The sequence below is a fragment of the Synchiropus splendidus genome, chromosome 18 (assembly GCF_027744825.2).
Source record: "Synchiropus splendidus isolate RoL2022-P1 chromosome 18, RoL_Sspl_1.0, whole genome shotgun sequence".
NCBI lineage: Eukaryota > Metazoa > Chordata > Actinopteri > Syngnathiformes > Callionymidae > Synchiropus > Synchiropus splendidus.
The window spans coordinates 3,178,980-3,191,167 of NC_071351.1; the positions used below are offsets into that span (position 1 = coordinate 3,178,980).

General features: G+C 48.0%; 1 protein-coding gene across 1 annotated transcript in view; it reads right to left on the reverse strand.

The window, feature by feature from the left end:
• Positions 1–254: 254 nt before the first annotated feature.
• The window catches only part of skia (v-ski avian sarcoma viral oncogene homolog a), a 47,567-nt gene continuing 35,633 nt past the window's right edge, over positions 255–12,188 (reverse strand). Inside the window, exons 2-7 of the mRNA XM_053850632.1 lie at positions 6,191–6,307; positions 4,895–5,010; positions 4,257–4,540; positions 3,869–4,191; positions 3,121–3,351; positions 255–2,466 (exon numbers count right to left, since the gene is read on the reverse strand). Coding sequence (XP_053706607.1) covers positions 2,278–2,466; positions 3,121–3,351; positions 3,869–4,191; positions 4,257–4,540; positions 4,895–5,010; positions 6,191–6,307 — 1,260 coding nt within the window. The 3' untranslated portion in view covers positions 255–2,277. The remainder of the gene's footprint in view (positions 2,467–3,120; positions 3,352–3,868; positions 4,192–4,256; positions 4,541–4,894; positions 5,011–6,190; positions 6,308–12,188) is intronic.

Genomic DNA, 12,188 nt, shown 5'->3' on the forward strand with positions numbered 1-12,188 from the left:
TTTAATCTTGAATATCTTCAGTTCAACCAAGTCAATCACTGGTCAAGTTGCCTCTGCTCTGCCTCTTGTTATTGATAGGAGGAACCAGAGGAACTCCAGAAGGCACTTTGCCACCGAGTCCGACTGTTCCTGTAAACTTCCTGCAACATGACTGCTGAGGTACCTGAGAACCAAAATAAGGAACAGAGACGGTGAGGTGAGTTTTGCTTTGTATGTGGACGGACAGCGGAAGAACAGAGAGGACAGCAGGGCGGTCAATCTTGGACAAACAACTTTAATTCTGGTAATGCATCTATACACTGTACATTCAGTCACTGTTGTATATAAGCATAGCTATTTTCAAACATAATCTCATAAAGTCCTTTACTTTACAATAATGTCCGTGTGCAGGGGGGGTGGCAGGGCCAGGGGGAAGGAGAGGGGGGGCGACGGAGGCGTGAGCAGATGAGGGAGACACGGGGAGTCGATGAAGAAGCCGAGCTTGTTGTCTTGCTGTTTATGTTGCGTTAATAAAGGAGAAAGCTTACATTAACCTCTTACATAAAAATAGACTGTAAAGTTTATATGTATTAGCAGCAGCACAGGGCTAAATGGAGACATGAGGACGACAATCCGAGCAGTCTGTTAAAAATATATATGAACCGGTGAAAAAGTAATTCAATAAAAAGACTCTACAGTAAAAAATAAAATATGGATTAACGTGGACGTGGGGGGTGTTTTCTTACACACTGCAGTTAAAACATTTTTAAAAAGGAAGAAAAAGAAACCTCTATTGTAAGAAAAAACCTTTTTGAAAAAGGAAACACCATGTACATATATTATACAACTGTGTAAATGAAAAACATATTTACATTTGGAAATTCAAATCTTCACACTGGCAAGTATCGATCTACTCATCTGGACTCTTATTGCTGCATCTCTCAAAAAAGTTTAGAAAACAACTTGGTTAAAATCTCTTTTTTTTTCTGGAGGAAAACCACCAGCGAAGTAGAACAAGAAGAGAAAAACAAGGTGTACCAATTTTCGGTCAAAGATTTTCAGCATTAAGAAATGGGCATCCGACGTAATGCCCCCTGTGAGACGCACCTTTATTTACAAAGTAACAATTCACAAAAGTGGCTCTTCATAACTATAAAAATGGAACATGCATATTGTCGATTTGAACTGATTTTTTTTTAAAAAAGCACTCATTCAGACAGAAAAGCGTCTCACATTTGTTCAATTGGTTTGTAAACTGAGTGCTTTCGGGGAGCGCTGAGCCGCGGCATCAGCACCTCTGGAAACCTTCGCCCACCGCAGGCACTTGAGGTTGTCCAGCATAATTATGCCTCCTTTTGTTTTGTCGCAATTAATTTCACAAGTTTCGTTTCCTCCTTATAAGAAAAAAATGCTTAATATTGCAATAAAAACATGTACAGTATCAATGCCCCATAGCTGACTATATGAATGGCAATTTTTTTTATTTTCATGCATAAAGAAAATATGAGTTTTCTATTAAAAAGTGAACATAACAGACGAGCAATAAAATATCTCCACCATCAAAACATCGACAACCGAAAAAGGAAGAGAAAACACCTACATTCTGATTGCATTGTACCCACAGAGCGACGGCCGCCAGACGTGATTTGTGCGAGTCTCCCGACGCCTCTCCAGCTGATCATGTGACATTTCTGTATATTACAAAAACAGGTGTTGCGGAGTAACAGACGGCGCTTCATCGCTCCACACTCCGATATTGTTTTTCCCGGAGAGAAGCTGGGGGGAGTACGACAGTTGTTTGTTCGGACAAAAGTGCGATTCATTATCGTAAAATTAAAAAAAACAAAACATATATTCATATTTACAATCCTTAATTTAATTAGAAGAGAACGGCTCGTGGTGATCGTAGATGAGCCCCAGAACAACCGGCGCTTTAGATATGAGTGTGTGTGTGTGTGTTAGCATCGTGACAGAGAGCAAGAATTTCACAAAAGCAAGTGCTCGCTTTTAAAAAAAAATGGCGCCAAGGTCGCACCATGTGTCCCCGAAACGCACAGCACGGCGTGACTAAAACACTGAGAGGAGTGAGGCGGCACCATTTGTTCACTTGTGGTCCGGTAACTTTACACGTCCAGTCTGTTGTGTAGCTTATAATGTCTTCTGCTCTCCGGAGTCCAGGACCTATAGCACCCCTGAAGCGTGTCCTGTGATGCTGCGCCGCTGATTTGTCCAGGACGAACTGCTCTGGTGGACGGAGGCGCAGCAGGGGTGCGGGGGGCGGGGTCAAGGATGGGGACGTTAGTTCTTCGCAGGCGTCTCCTTGGCTGTCAGCTCCTCCTCGCTGCCGGACTTGGGCCACAGCTGCTGCTGCAGCTCCTTCACCACCCTCTCCAGGTGCTCCCTGGCTTCCCGCTCGTGCAACAGGTCCGCCCTGAGCTGCTCGCGGTCGGCCTCCGCGTGCTGCAGCTTCATCTGGAGGTCTTCAATCTGGAAAGGCAAATGACTATTTCAGAATCCACAGTCGGTTTTAATGTGACGGAGAACTGCACAAGAGACTTCCTTCTTCTGACGGTTTTTCAAAAGCACACGCTGCTCCAACATGAAAGAATTCAGGGGCGAGAGTACGACGCCGCTTTTGTGAGAAAGACCTCCATTCATAAAACAATTTTCCAAGCTCTAAATTTGGGATGTGTGCAGCTCGGCGCAACACTGAGAGCCTGTGTGTTAATGAGCTTGGCGTCCCAGCTGGAGAGACAAAACTCCCTCATGTTTTGTCTAATCTGTCTTTCCCATGATGCCCCAGGAAAGCCGGGGCGCTTCCTGTTTTCTAGGGAAGGGGAGGGGCACTCTACGCTCCATTTATTTTCCTCGGAGAAGCAGGAAGTGCTCTTGTGTCGTGCGTAGCGGCTGGTTCAAATCCCATTACATTATGTTTTTGAGAGAAACACACTTCTAGATTAAAAATACATATTAATATATTAAAAATCTTTATTTTAATAAAATACTGAGAAGGTGAATATGAAAAACGGAGGAAGGAAACAAGATGTTAACTCAAGGATGGGAAGACGGAAAAAGACTGGCTCTTTTAATATGAAATATGGCGGCACTAAGTGCTTTCAAACGTGAGTGTGTGTTACTGACCAGTGCGGAGTACTTGGCGCGCAGACGTCCGGCCTCGCAGCCTTTATCACACACCCTCAGCTGCCGCGCCTGCTCCAGCTCCCGCTTCAGACGGATGCGCGACTCGTTGGCTTCCTTCATCTTCTTCTCGCTCTCGGCTCGCAGGCGCTCGATTTCCTTCCTCAGATTGCGCTTGGCCTCCGTGGCCTCCCGCAGCTTCTCCTTTTTGGCCACCCGTAAGAACTCCAGCTCCTGAAACGAAGGTCCGAGTTAGAGGTCGGGAAACGAGCGCGGCGGTGTCCATGTCACTGTTTACGTTCCCTACAGTCGGGGGGGGGGGGGGAGTGCCGCGTGCCAGTTAGCTTTCCTTCCTCTCTAATGTGTGTGAGTGTGTGTGTCCTCGTGGGAATCCTGCAGTTCGCACAAACACATCTGTCATCAAACTTTGTACTTAGTACAACTCCGACTTATATAACAGCTCTCTCATCACCAGCATGGCCGCCGTCCAATCGGACACCGACTCTCACCCTGAGAGGAACGGCGCCACCGCGCTGTGGCAAACACACACACTCTTTCCTCTCCATGTTCTTGTTCCCGGTCCAAAAATAAAATTGGAAGTCGGGTCTCCGCAGTAACATCCTCTCCCTATTGTTATCAAGGACTCACGCAAACACTGATGCCTCTAGTCTCAACTGAATTGGAACTCAGAGTGAAGTCTTATTATGTGTCTGCGCCCGGCTCTCGGTGGGTGGCGGGGCGTGTTCTCTACCTGTTGAAGGCTGCGCTTGGCCTGCAGGGCCGACCCCAGCTTCTCCTCCTGCTTCACCCTCATCTTCACGATCTCGTGCAGGAACTTCTCCTTGGACTCTTTGGAGTCCAGTCCACTGTCCAGCGCCTGCCTCAGACTCTCCAGCTCGGACTCCAGACCCTGTTCTGGGCTGGGGTTGGAGGGCGGGGGAGCTGCGGCCGTGCTGACTTCAGCTGTGGTCACGGTGCAGTTGGGACCCTGGGCTCCTGGAGAACTCAGGTCCTTCGCGGAGCTGCTGGATGAGGTGAAGGACGGCGAGGAGAGCGAGGAGACCGACGAGGTGACTGTAGCAGAAAGAGCGAGGAGGTGAGCCCAACAAACTAGTCATAATAATCATAATCCAACTTACATTCGTCCCTGCTCTCCACTTCGATTTCCACCTCTGAATCCTTGTCTTCCGGTGGAGGTGCTGGCTTGCTGGCTGACTTGGGGCTGGGACCCTCTGGGGGCTGCTGCTCTTCAGTCGTCCTCCTCTTGCGTGACTTGCTGGCGCTCTCGGCGGCAGGCTCGCCAGGGCTTTGGTGAGACACACTGGGAACCGAGGGAGACATGGGGCCCGCCTTGGTGAGAGGGAGCGGAGTGAGGGCCACGTTCGGGGCCACGGCGTTCTCCAGGCTCTTGTAGTTGTAGAAACTAAACAGACAGACATGAGTCAGCCTCCATTTGAGGATTTCATCTTGAGAGAAACAGGAGATTTGGGAGCGAGCGCCACCGCTGCCCTGCTGTGTGTTAAATAGAAAGGATTGAAAGAGAAACGCTGGCAGCTCTATCCTCCCACTGCAGCGGAAACTTGGCCAGATCAGCTGTGATATTGGCAGCGCAAGGACAAGTGGGTGCTGGCGGTACGAGTGTGTGAATAATGGCAGTGTAGGAGGCAGCGGTACAGTCAGACATGACCCCTGCAGCTCCAGCCCACCCAGACATGTGAAAGAGCGTGAAGAAGCGGCACAGCTCTCACGCAGATCTCCCTGCCGAGCCGCGTCTCACCTGTCTCTCAGCAGCGCCAGCGGGTGATTGGACGGCTCCTTGTCGCCGGCGGAGATGTGCGGGGACCAGGGTCTGAAGGCCGAGGCCCTCTGTCGGGGCTGGATGCAGTTAAGAGCCTGAAAGGGACAGACAAAAGCGTTGACCAACGGCACCATGGAGTTCACTGATTCAAAGACGGTGATGCCGGCGCAGAGGTCAAAGTGCTGATTGGGTTTTGTCCGCCAGCGCAGCACCGAGGGGGTGAAGCTTAAATTTACATCAGAGCGCGGTTATTACCGGCTGATTGTCCCTGAAATCACTGACCTACAACCTGGAGTGACCGCAGCTGTGAGTGAGCGCAGCCGTGCCAGCGCCACATTAATCTGCCGGCTGCTCAACAGGCAGATAATGACAGACCTCGGCATCGATCGCCGTCCACTTCAAGTGTCCACTTTATTGAGCAGGTTCCTTCACATGCTCGCTGCTCCTAAACTTCTATATGTCAAAAATTCAAACTATTTTTTTCTTAAACGTGTCAAACATGCTGCTTTTTCCATGTATATGTTCCCTTCCTTCCCTACAGATCAAATAACATAATGTCTCCTATTTCGTATTATAACCAGTCAATATTTTTCAATATTCAATATTTTTTCTTCTCTGGAGTACAACACTTTATATTTATACATTTTACTTAAATATTAAGGAATTATAAAGGAGTAAGGTGGTAAAATGCATTAAAATGGATCAACAAACCTAATAAAATATAAAGAACGATCCAAACAATTGATGCGCCAATAATAAATATGCACTGTAGTTTTTCTCTCCTAATGTCATAAAGCTTGAACTGAACAGTTTTATAAGAAAAGAGCTGAACCAAGTGACTCGACACCAGTTTACGGCAACAACTCATTTGTAAATGAAATCGGTTTAAAATCAAAATTCCATGTAAATCTCATTGCTCCCTGGCAGCAGGAGCTTCAGCTTCCTCTGCTGTTGACGGCGCTTCACGCACTTGGTGTGAAGATAAATGGCCCGGGTTGTTTGGAGGTGTCAGTAACTGGACCTCCTTCAGGAACGTTTTAGGGAAGATTGACCTCCGCGGGGACATCCATCATTAGATTCCGTTACAGCCATGCCTCAAACTTCCATCCCAGTCAGGGAATCATTGCGGTCTTCAGTTACCCAACGATTTGATAGCATCACTCAGCTGCTCTAAATTTAAGCTCCAGCATCATCTGAAAAGTTGGCTGTGATATCGCGTGACATCAAGTCTCTCGTGGACGGAGCTCTGCCCGCTGCGCCCTCGGCAACACTCACCTTATTGGAGGAGGACAGAGACTGCAGCCAGTCGTGATGCTTCTCCTTGTCGGCCAGCGGCGACTGCAGAGGGAAGTCTTCATGTTTGGACTTTTTGGTGGGGAGCGGGTCGGACGCCTGAAACAGAAACGTGGAGACGCTCATGAGTAAAACTGTACACTTGAATCTGTCAAACCGAGGACGAGAAATGAAGTGGACTGAGTCGGCAGAATCTCTAAGGAAGTCACATGACCTTTAGTTTTCAATAAAATCTTGCAGCAGTGACTCGAGGACAGCTGTCATGTCCTCGGAGGTATTCGCGCGTCTAGCCGTGCTATGTTTCCTCAGAGAGCAGCTCGCCTTACACACACACACACAGGCTTGTTCCTGACACACTGGCACCATGGCCCAGTGGATTAGAAACCAATATTCCCAACCATCACAACTTCAGAAAACTGGACGGCGCAGTTGTTATCAAGCTAACATGAAGGACGCCGGGGTCCGCCGGCGACATCTCCATCCAGCATGATGTCATAGCAGAAGGGAAGGGAAACAAACCCCTGCTTGTCTCTTTGTGTGTGACAGACAAACACACATGCACGCTCGCACACACGGCCCGGTCACCTCCTGCCTCCTCCCTTGGCAGCCTGTGAGCAAACACAAGCTGCTGGATTTGTGCGGCTGGCGAACTGTGGGCGTGTGTAGGTGAATCCTGTCTTTCATCGCTCAACTTTCCTCCCTCATTCACATCAATGTGTCATCACTGACACCGCTTCTCAGTCCAGTTCTGAACAGGACGAGTGGTTATCTGGAGCAAGTGCGGACGGAGGATATGAGCTTAAAAAAACAAATACTTCAAAAGCTCTGGCGCGAAGTAGAAATGACGGAATGAAAAACAGATTAGTGGAGACGTGTCTGCAGTTGGCAGAGACGAGGGGACCGTGTCCTACATATCGGGCCAGCAAAGCCGGGCTGTAGGTCTGTGCCTGCAGAGAGGCCCAGAGACGGCTGATCTCCCTCACACACACACACACACACACACACACTCGACTGCCCTGTGGGCGAAGGCGCACTGCCACGTGCTCGCCCTCGTCTCGTGGATTACTTGCTGCCAGGGGTGCAGCGCTGCATCCGGCTCTCGGGACGGAAGAGATCGTCCGGGAGGTCGGGGCAAAGAACTCAAGTGGGTCACTCTAGCTAAAGCTGCTTTTTAAAAAAAAAAAAAAAATCTTGAGTCACATGACCAGCAAATCAGTAGCTTCTAAGCTTCAATTACCCATAAATAAGCCAAATATCTTTCAAGTTCATTTGATAGTTTACTCATGCAGTAAACTTCCACACTGTGTTGTCACTACCTGAGTGGCACACAGGACATTTACAAGTCATTTTTCAACATCAGAAACCAGCGTATTATGCTAGTTGTCTTCAGCTAAAGTCGCTAATAACTGTCTGAACATGAGGAGTTCCCCTGAGGCGTGAAACTCAGTTCTTCAATAGCTTGGTTTATTTATACATTGCAAGTTTCATTTCTTCTTCCGTCAACACCTCATCCTCTCAGATCAAGGCGTGGAGAACCTGGCTTCCACTCTGCCTTTGGACCTTGGATCTTGGTCCACTTAACCGCATGAAAAAAAGCTGACAAATTGTAATCTGATGGACACGTGACCCCGACCCAAGGCTGAGTCGTTTACTGGAAACTGCTACGATAAGTGTCGGAGACTCAGGGCTGCTGTTGTGTGTGTGTGTGTGTGTGTGTACTTTGTCTCTCTTTATTATGTGGTATAGATTACACAGCATAGACAGGATGTCACACTTGTGAGATAAGAGTTTCAGATTAGCACAGTGTGTTAGACGTGCCCAGACTGCGCGGCAACACCTTGCGCTGCTTCCCTCACACCTCGCGGTGCGTGAACACGACACGCCGTCCCTGCTTTCTGAGAAGAGACGCGTCTGAACAGAAGTGGCTGGTCGTGTACGGGCTGACTTCCTGTCTAGCCCCCCGCATATCAAACAGCGTGGGCTTTCATGTCAGAAGGCACTGAGCGGCGGTGAGATACCAACTCAGGGGCCCCGGCGAACACGTGCGTGCGTGTGTGTGTGTGTGTGTGAGGGACAGGATGGGTGGAGTGACAACAGTCCACTCTAGAAGCGGTTGCACAACACTTCCTCACTGGTGTTTGACACACTGAGCCGTGTTGACTCACTAACATTGTTTTGCTTTCACGCGCGGCGACTTTGCGGTCAGCTTCAATTGGCCTGACCAATAGTCCGAATGTATCATGTTTTCCCTTCAAATAAATCACATTTTACAGGAACAACAAGAGGGAAGCGGGAGAAGAGTAAGAGTAAGTCACAGTAATTTGAGTAGCTTCATATGTCAGGGTTGTTAAGTTGGACAGGGGGCGCCAGAGCGGCCGGTGTAGATGTTGCAACATGGGGGTCTGACCCGGGGTCACCTCAGGTGAGGAAACTGACCAGCTAAAGAGCTGTGGAGCACCGACAAGCTCTTCACCAGATTCGTGGTACGAGAGGTTGCTCGGTGCATCAGAAGAGAGGTTTCCGAAATGACAACCTTCTGAAGACTTGATCTATGAGATTAGAAGCTGAAAGTCAAAATGAAGAAGTTCTTGTTTCTGAACTTTCCCTGCCTCCACGGTGAACAAATCCAGGGGCTTCTGCCGTGACAGACAGTCTCTGGTGAGATTAGCGAGACTCTCTCCGCCCTCCTTCTTCCTCCATCGCCCGACACGCCTCTTCCCCTGCTTTCTTACTGGTGTCTGTCTGAGAGCGTTTCCTGTGTCATAGATTACCGGATGTCCTCTGAGAACAGGGAGAGACGCTGAGGCCCGAATGAAACGTCGAATACTTCCCTCTCATCATCCACAAATGAATGTTTGACAGCGCCAGCTGAGGAGGACATGCAGCACACTTTTGATGAGTTCACTGGTGTCGGACTTGCTCTGCATATAGATCAATGTGCAGCAAAATATGAGGCTAATGATGGAGGTAATCACTTTAGTCAAACAGGAAGTGGCACATTTAGTGAAATAATCTAGACAAATTTTCGTCTCAACTTTACATCCATTTATTTCACTTTGATATATTCTTTTTTTATTATTTATTTTTGAAAGTTTCTATGAAGAAATATAAGCATTCAAAATAAATCTATTATTATTATTATTAATATAATAAATAATAAATCATTATGAAAATACAAGCTAAAAGTGAGATTTAGCAATAAAATTTAGGCTTTTTAAAAAAATTTGTTTCAATAATATCCAGAAAAAATACAATTAGAAAATACATCATAAACTTCTGATGTAATTTCAGTTTGACATTGAGGCTGCAGGGGCCAGACAGAAGCTGCCAGAAGGCCCCATGTGGCCCCTGAGTCGCGCATCGCCTTGAACTTTTCAGCATGTGACTGCATGTAAAGCGTTGACCTAACACACACGCGCTCACTCACACAAACAGGACTAGACAAAGATGAAAGGGCCAACAACCTGTTTTCTTTGCTCTCTCTCTTTCCACTCTGCAGTGGGGAACTGAGCCGCACCCTGACTTTGACCTCACCCTGGCCTCCCTGCTAGTCGTGCTCAGGGGCCCACGGCGAGGGCCGAGGGAGGGGCCCCCACCAACAAGAGATAAAGGGAGAGCTTTGGTTACCTCCGACACGTAAGCTGAGGAACAAACAGGTGTCAACAAACATGAAGGTCTTGAGTTTGCTCAAAAACTGTCCCGCCTGCGGTGAGACACTGGCTGTCAACTTTGGACCTAAGACTCCAGTGTGAGTGACAGCCCACATATTTGTTCACCTCACCTGCAGTTGATCTTTTGGACTCATCTCTTCCGTTTTCACCTCTTACAGCACATAAATGCTCTGCTGTGTTGCAACATGAAGACCACAAGTCTGTCATGTGCAGGAGAATTGTAGACATATGTGTCGAGCAGATGAAGATATATAAATAAGGATTACACGTGTCGGCACGAGGAATCACAATGTCAACATGGACGTAAAAGCTCTACAGACGACGGAGCACGAGTTCACAGCAGAATGTCTGACAAGTGCTGAGCTCACAGCCGAGCATGTTTGTGAGTCTCTTCTGTCGACTCCTGAGAAATGAAATCAGCTCTCCAGAGTATGATTCTTGTGTTTTTGGGTCACACAGTTTTGGCTGACATCTTCCAGGCTGCAAAGAACGACGAGCGTCTGTGCTTAGCAGCTGAAATGAGTGTGATAAGGAGAAGAGATGAGGCGGGCGGCATATTAAATATTCACTGGAAAACAGAGAGACGATCGAGCACTTCAGCTCCACCAGGTGGCCGTACGAACACAGGGGGCCCGTGCCCGCACCGGCTCTCCCTGCAGAACCCCACTATTCACCCCAAACAGGGAACCATCTCCAACATTCCATCCAACTTCAAAATCCACAAAAGCCTCAAAAACAAAAGAACACTTTGTGTCGGCAAAAACAACTTTTATGAATGGCGTGATGAACGAACACTCCGGTTGCCTCTCAACCTCCCTCGCAACCCTCCGACTTCCACATTCCTGCTGGACGTCTGCTGTGTCTCAGGCCCGTCCTCTTCAAGGAAGAGTCCACCGGGACACTTGACCAAACAGAAAGAGAAACCAGAGCCGCTGGTAAAAGGTTAAACGCTTATTACTGCTCATGAAACGCAAACATGACCTTTGGAGTAATGGGGTCCATTACGGTCCTTCAACTATCACATGTGTGATATACAGTTTCTCTTGATGGTGATCCTCTAAAGCAGCACTTAGCTGGCTACTTCCAAACGTTGGTCCTTGAAACACCAGAAGGTGTGAAATTATCGTCTTATTTTCAAATCTAAAATTCGGGTTTTGACTTAATGAGGCGCAACAAAGCCACTGCAAAGGTCAGCTTCCGCGTCCGCAGACAGCCTCCTGTAGGGGGTGCAAATCTGTCTGAAGACACAAACCTAAAGAAATATATCTATATTATTTCCTGTGAACAGCCACAGACAAACTCGCATGTCGGTTAGTTTACTGTGCTATTCAAAAAACCGGGGCCAAAAACGTCCTCACAAAGTACTAGTTCCTAAAATGCTCCCACAGTCCCAAAAGGAAAGCAGGTCAAGTCCCAGCAACTCAAAACCCAGGAGGGGGAAAAAAGGAAATGGAGGACAGAAAGGAAGCGGTGTGAAAAGCTGCTGGACCACCAGTCAGTGTGAATCTGAGAAGTTTCCTGACTTGTTTTCAGCCGCAGAACCATCAAATATGTCTCCCTGACATGGAGACTGACTAATGAGGGCAGGCGACGACTGCCGGAGTGAAGACGCGTACGAGCCTCGCCAGTACTCGCACACAAAGACTGAAGGGAAGCGGAGTTTTGGGAAGAAAAGATGGCCGTGCCAAATTTGCTTTGGCAGCTCTCGCCGTGGGAATGGTGAGTGACCGGCTCCGTATGAGGACAGTGGCCACGCCCACTGAGGAAAAGGAGCGTGAAGATTACAGGGGTGCGGGGGGTGTAAGTAAATACAGCTGGACGCCAAAATGCTGGACTGGAAATGTACATGTTTAGAGGTAGTGCTTGGAGAAGAATAGGAGCCAGAACCAACTGGCTTTTGGTGTCCAAAGATGGTTCTGTTTTTGTGATGAGAAACAGTTTTGTCGTTTGAAATAAAGCCACTGCATCATGCTAAATAACAAAACTGGATATTGTCTGAAATAATATACGTAGTCCTCAGAAATATTGTCCTTCAATGAAGGTGAAATGGAGGAAGCTCGACGCTGATCTGCCGGAATTGAGAGCTAATTCCAGGTGAAATTAACACAGTTCCGAAGAAGCTTAGGGTGGAAGTCTGTTTTCAATCAGAGGAACAAAGCCGGGAGAATCGCCTCGCGTCGCCGCTATCGTCCGAGACAGGGAATGTTTGCGAGGCATCTAAAAGCAGGGTAATTGAATTTGGCCCATTATGTAGTCAGAGTTGCTGCTGGTGGACTAATGGATGTTGGCATTGATCTGGGCGTGGGAGC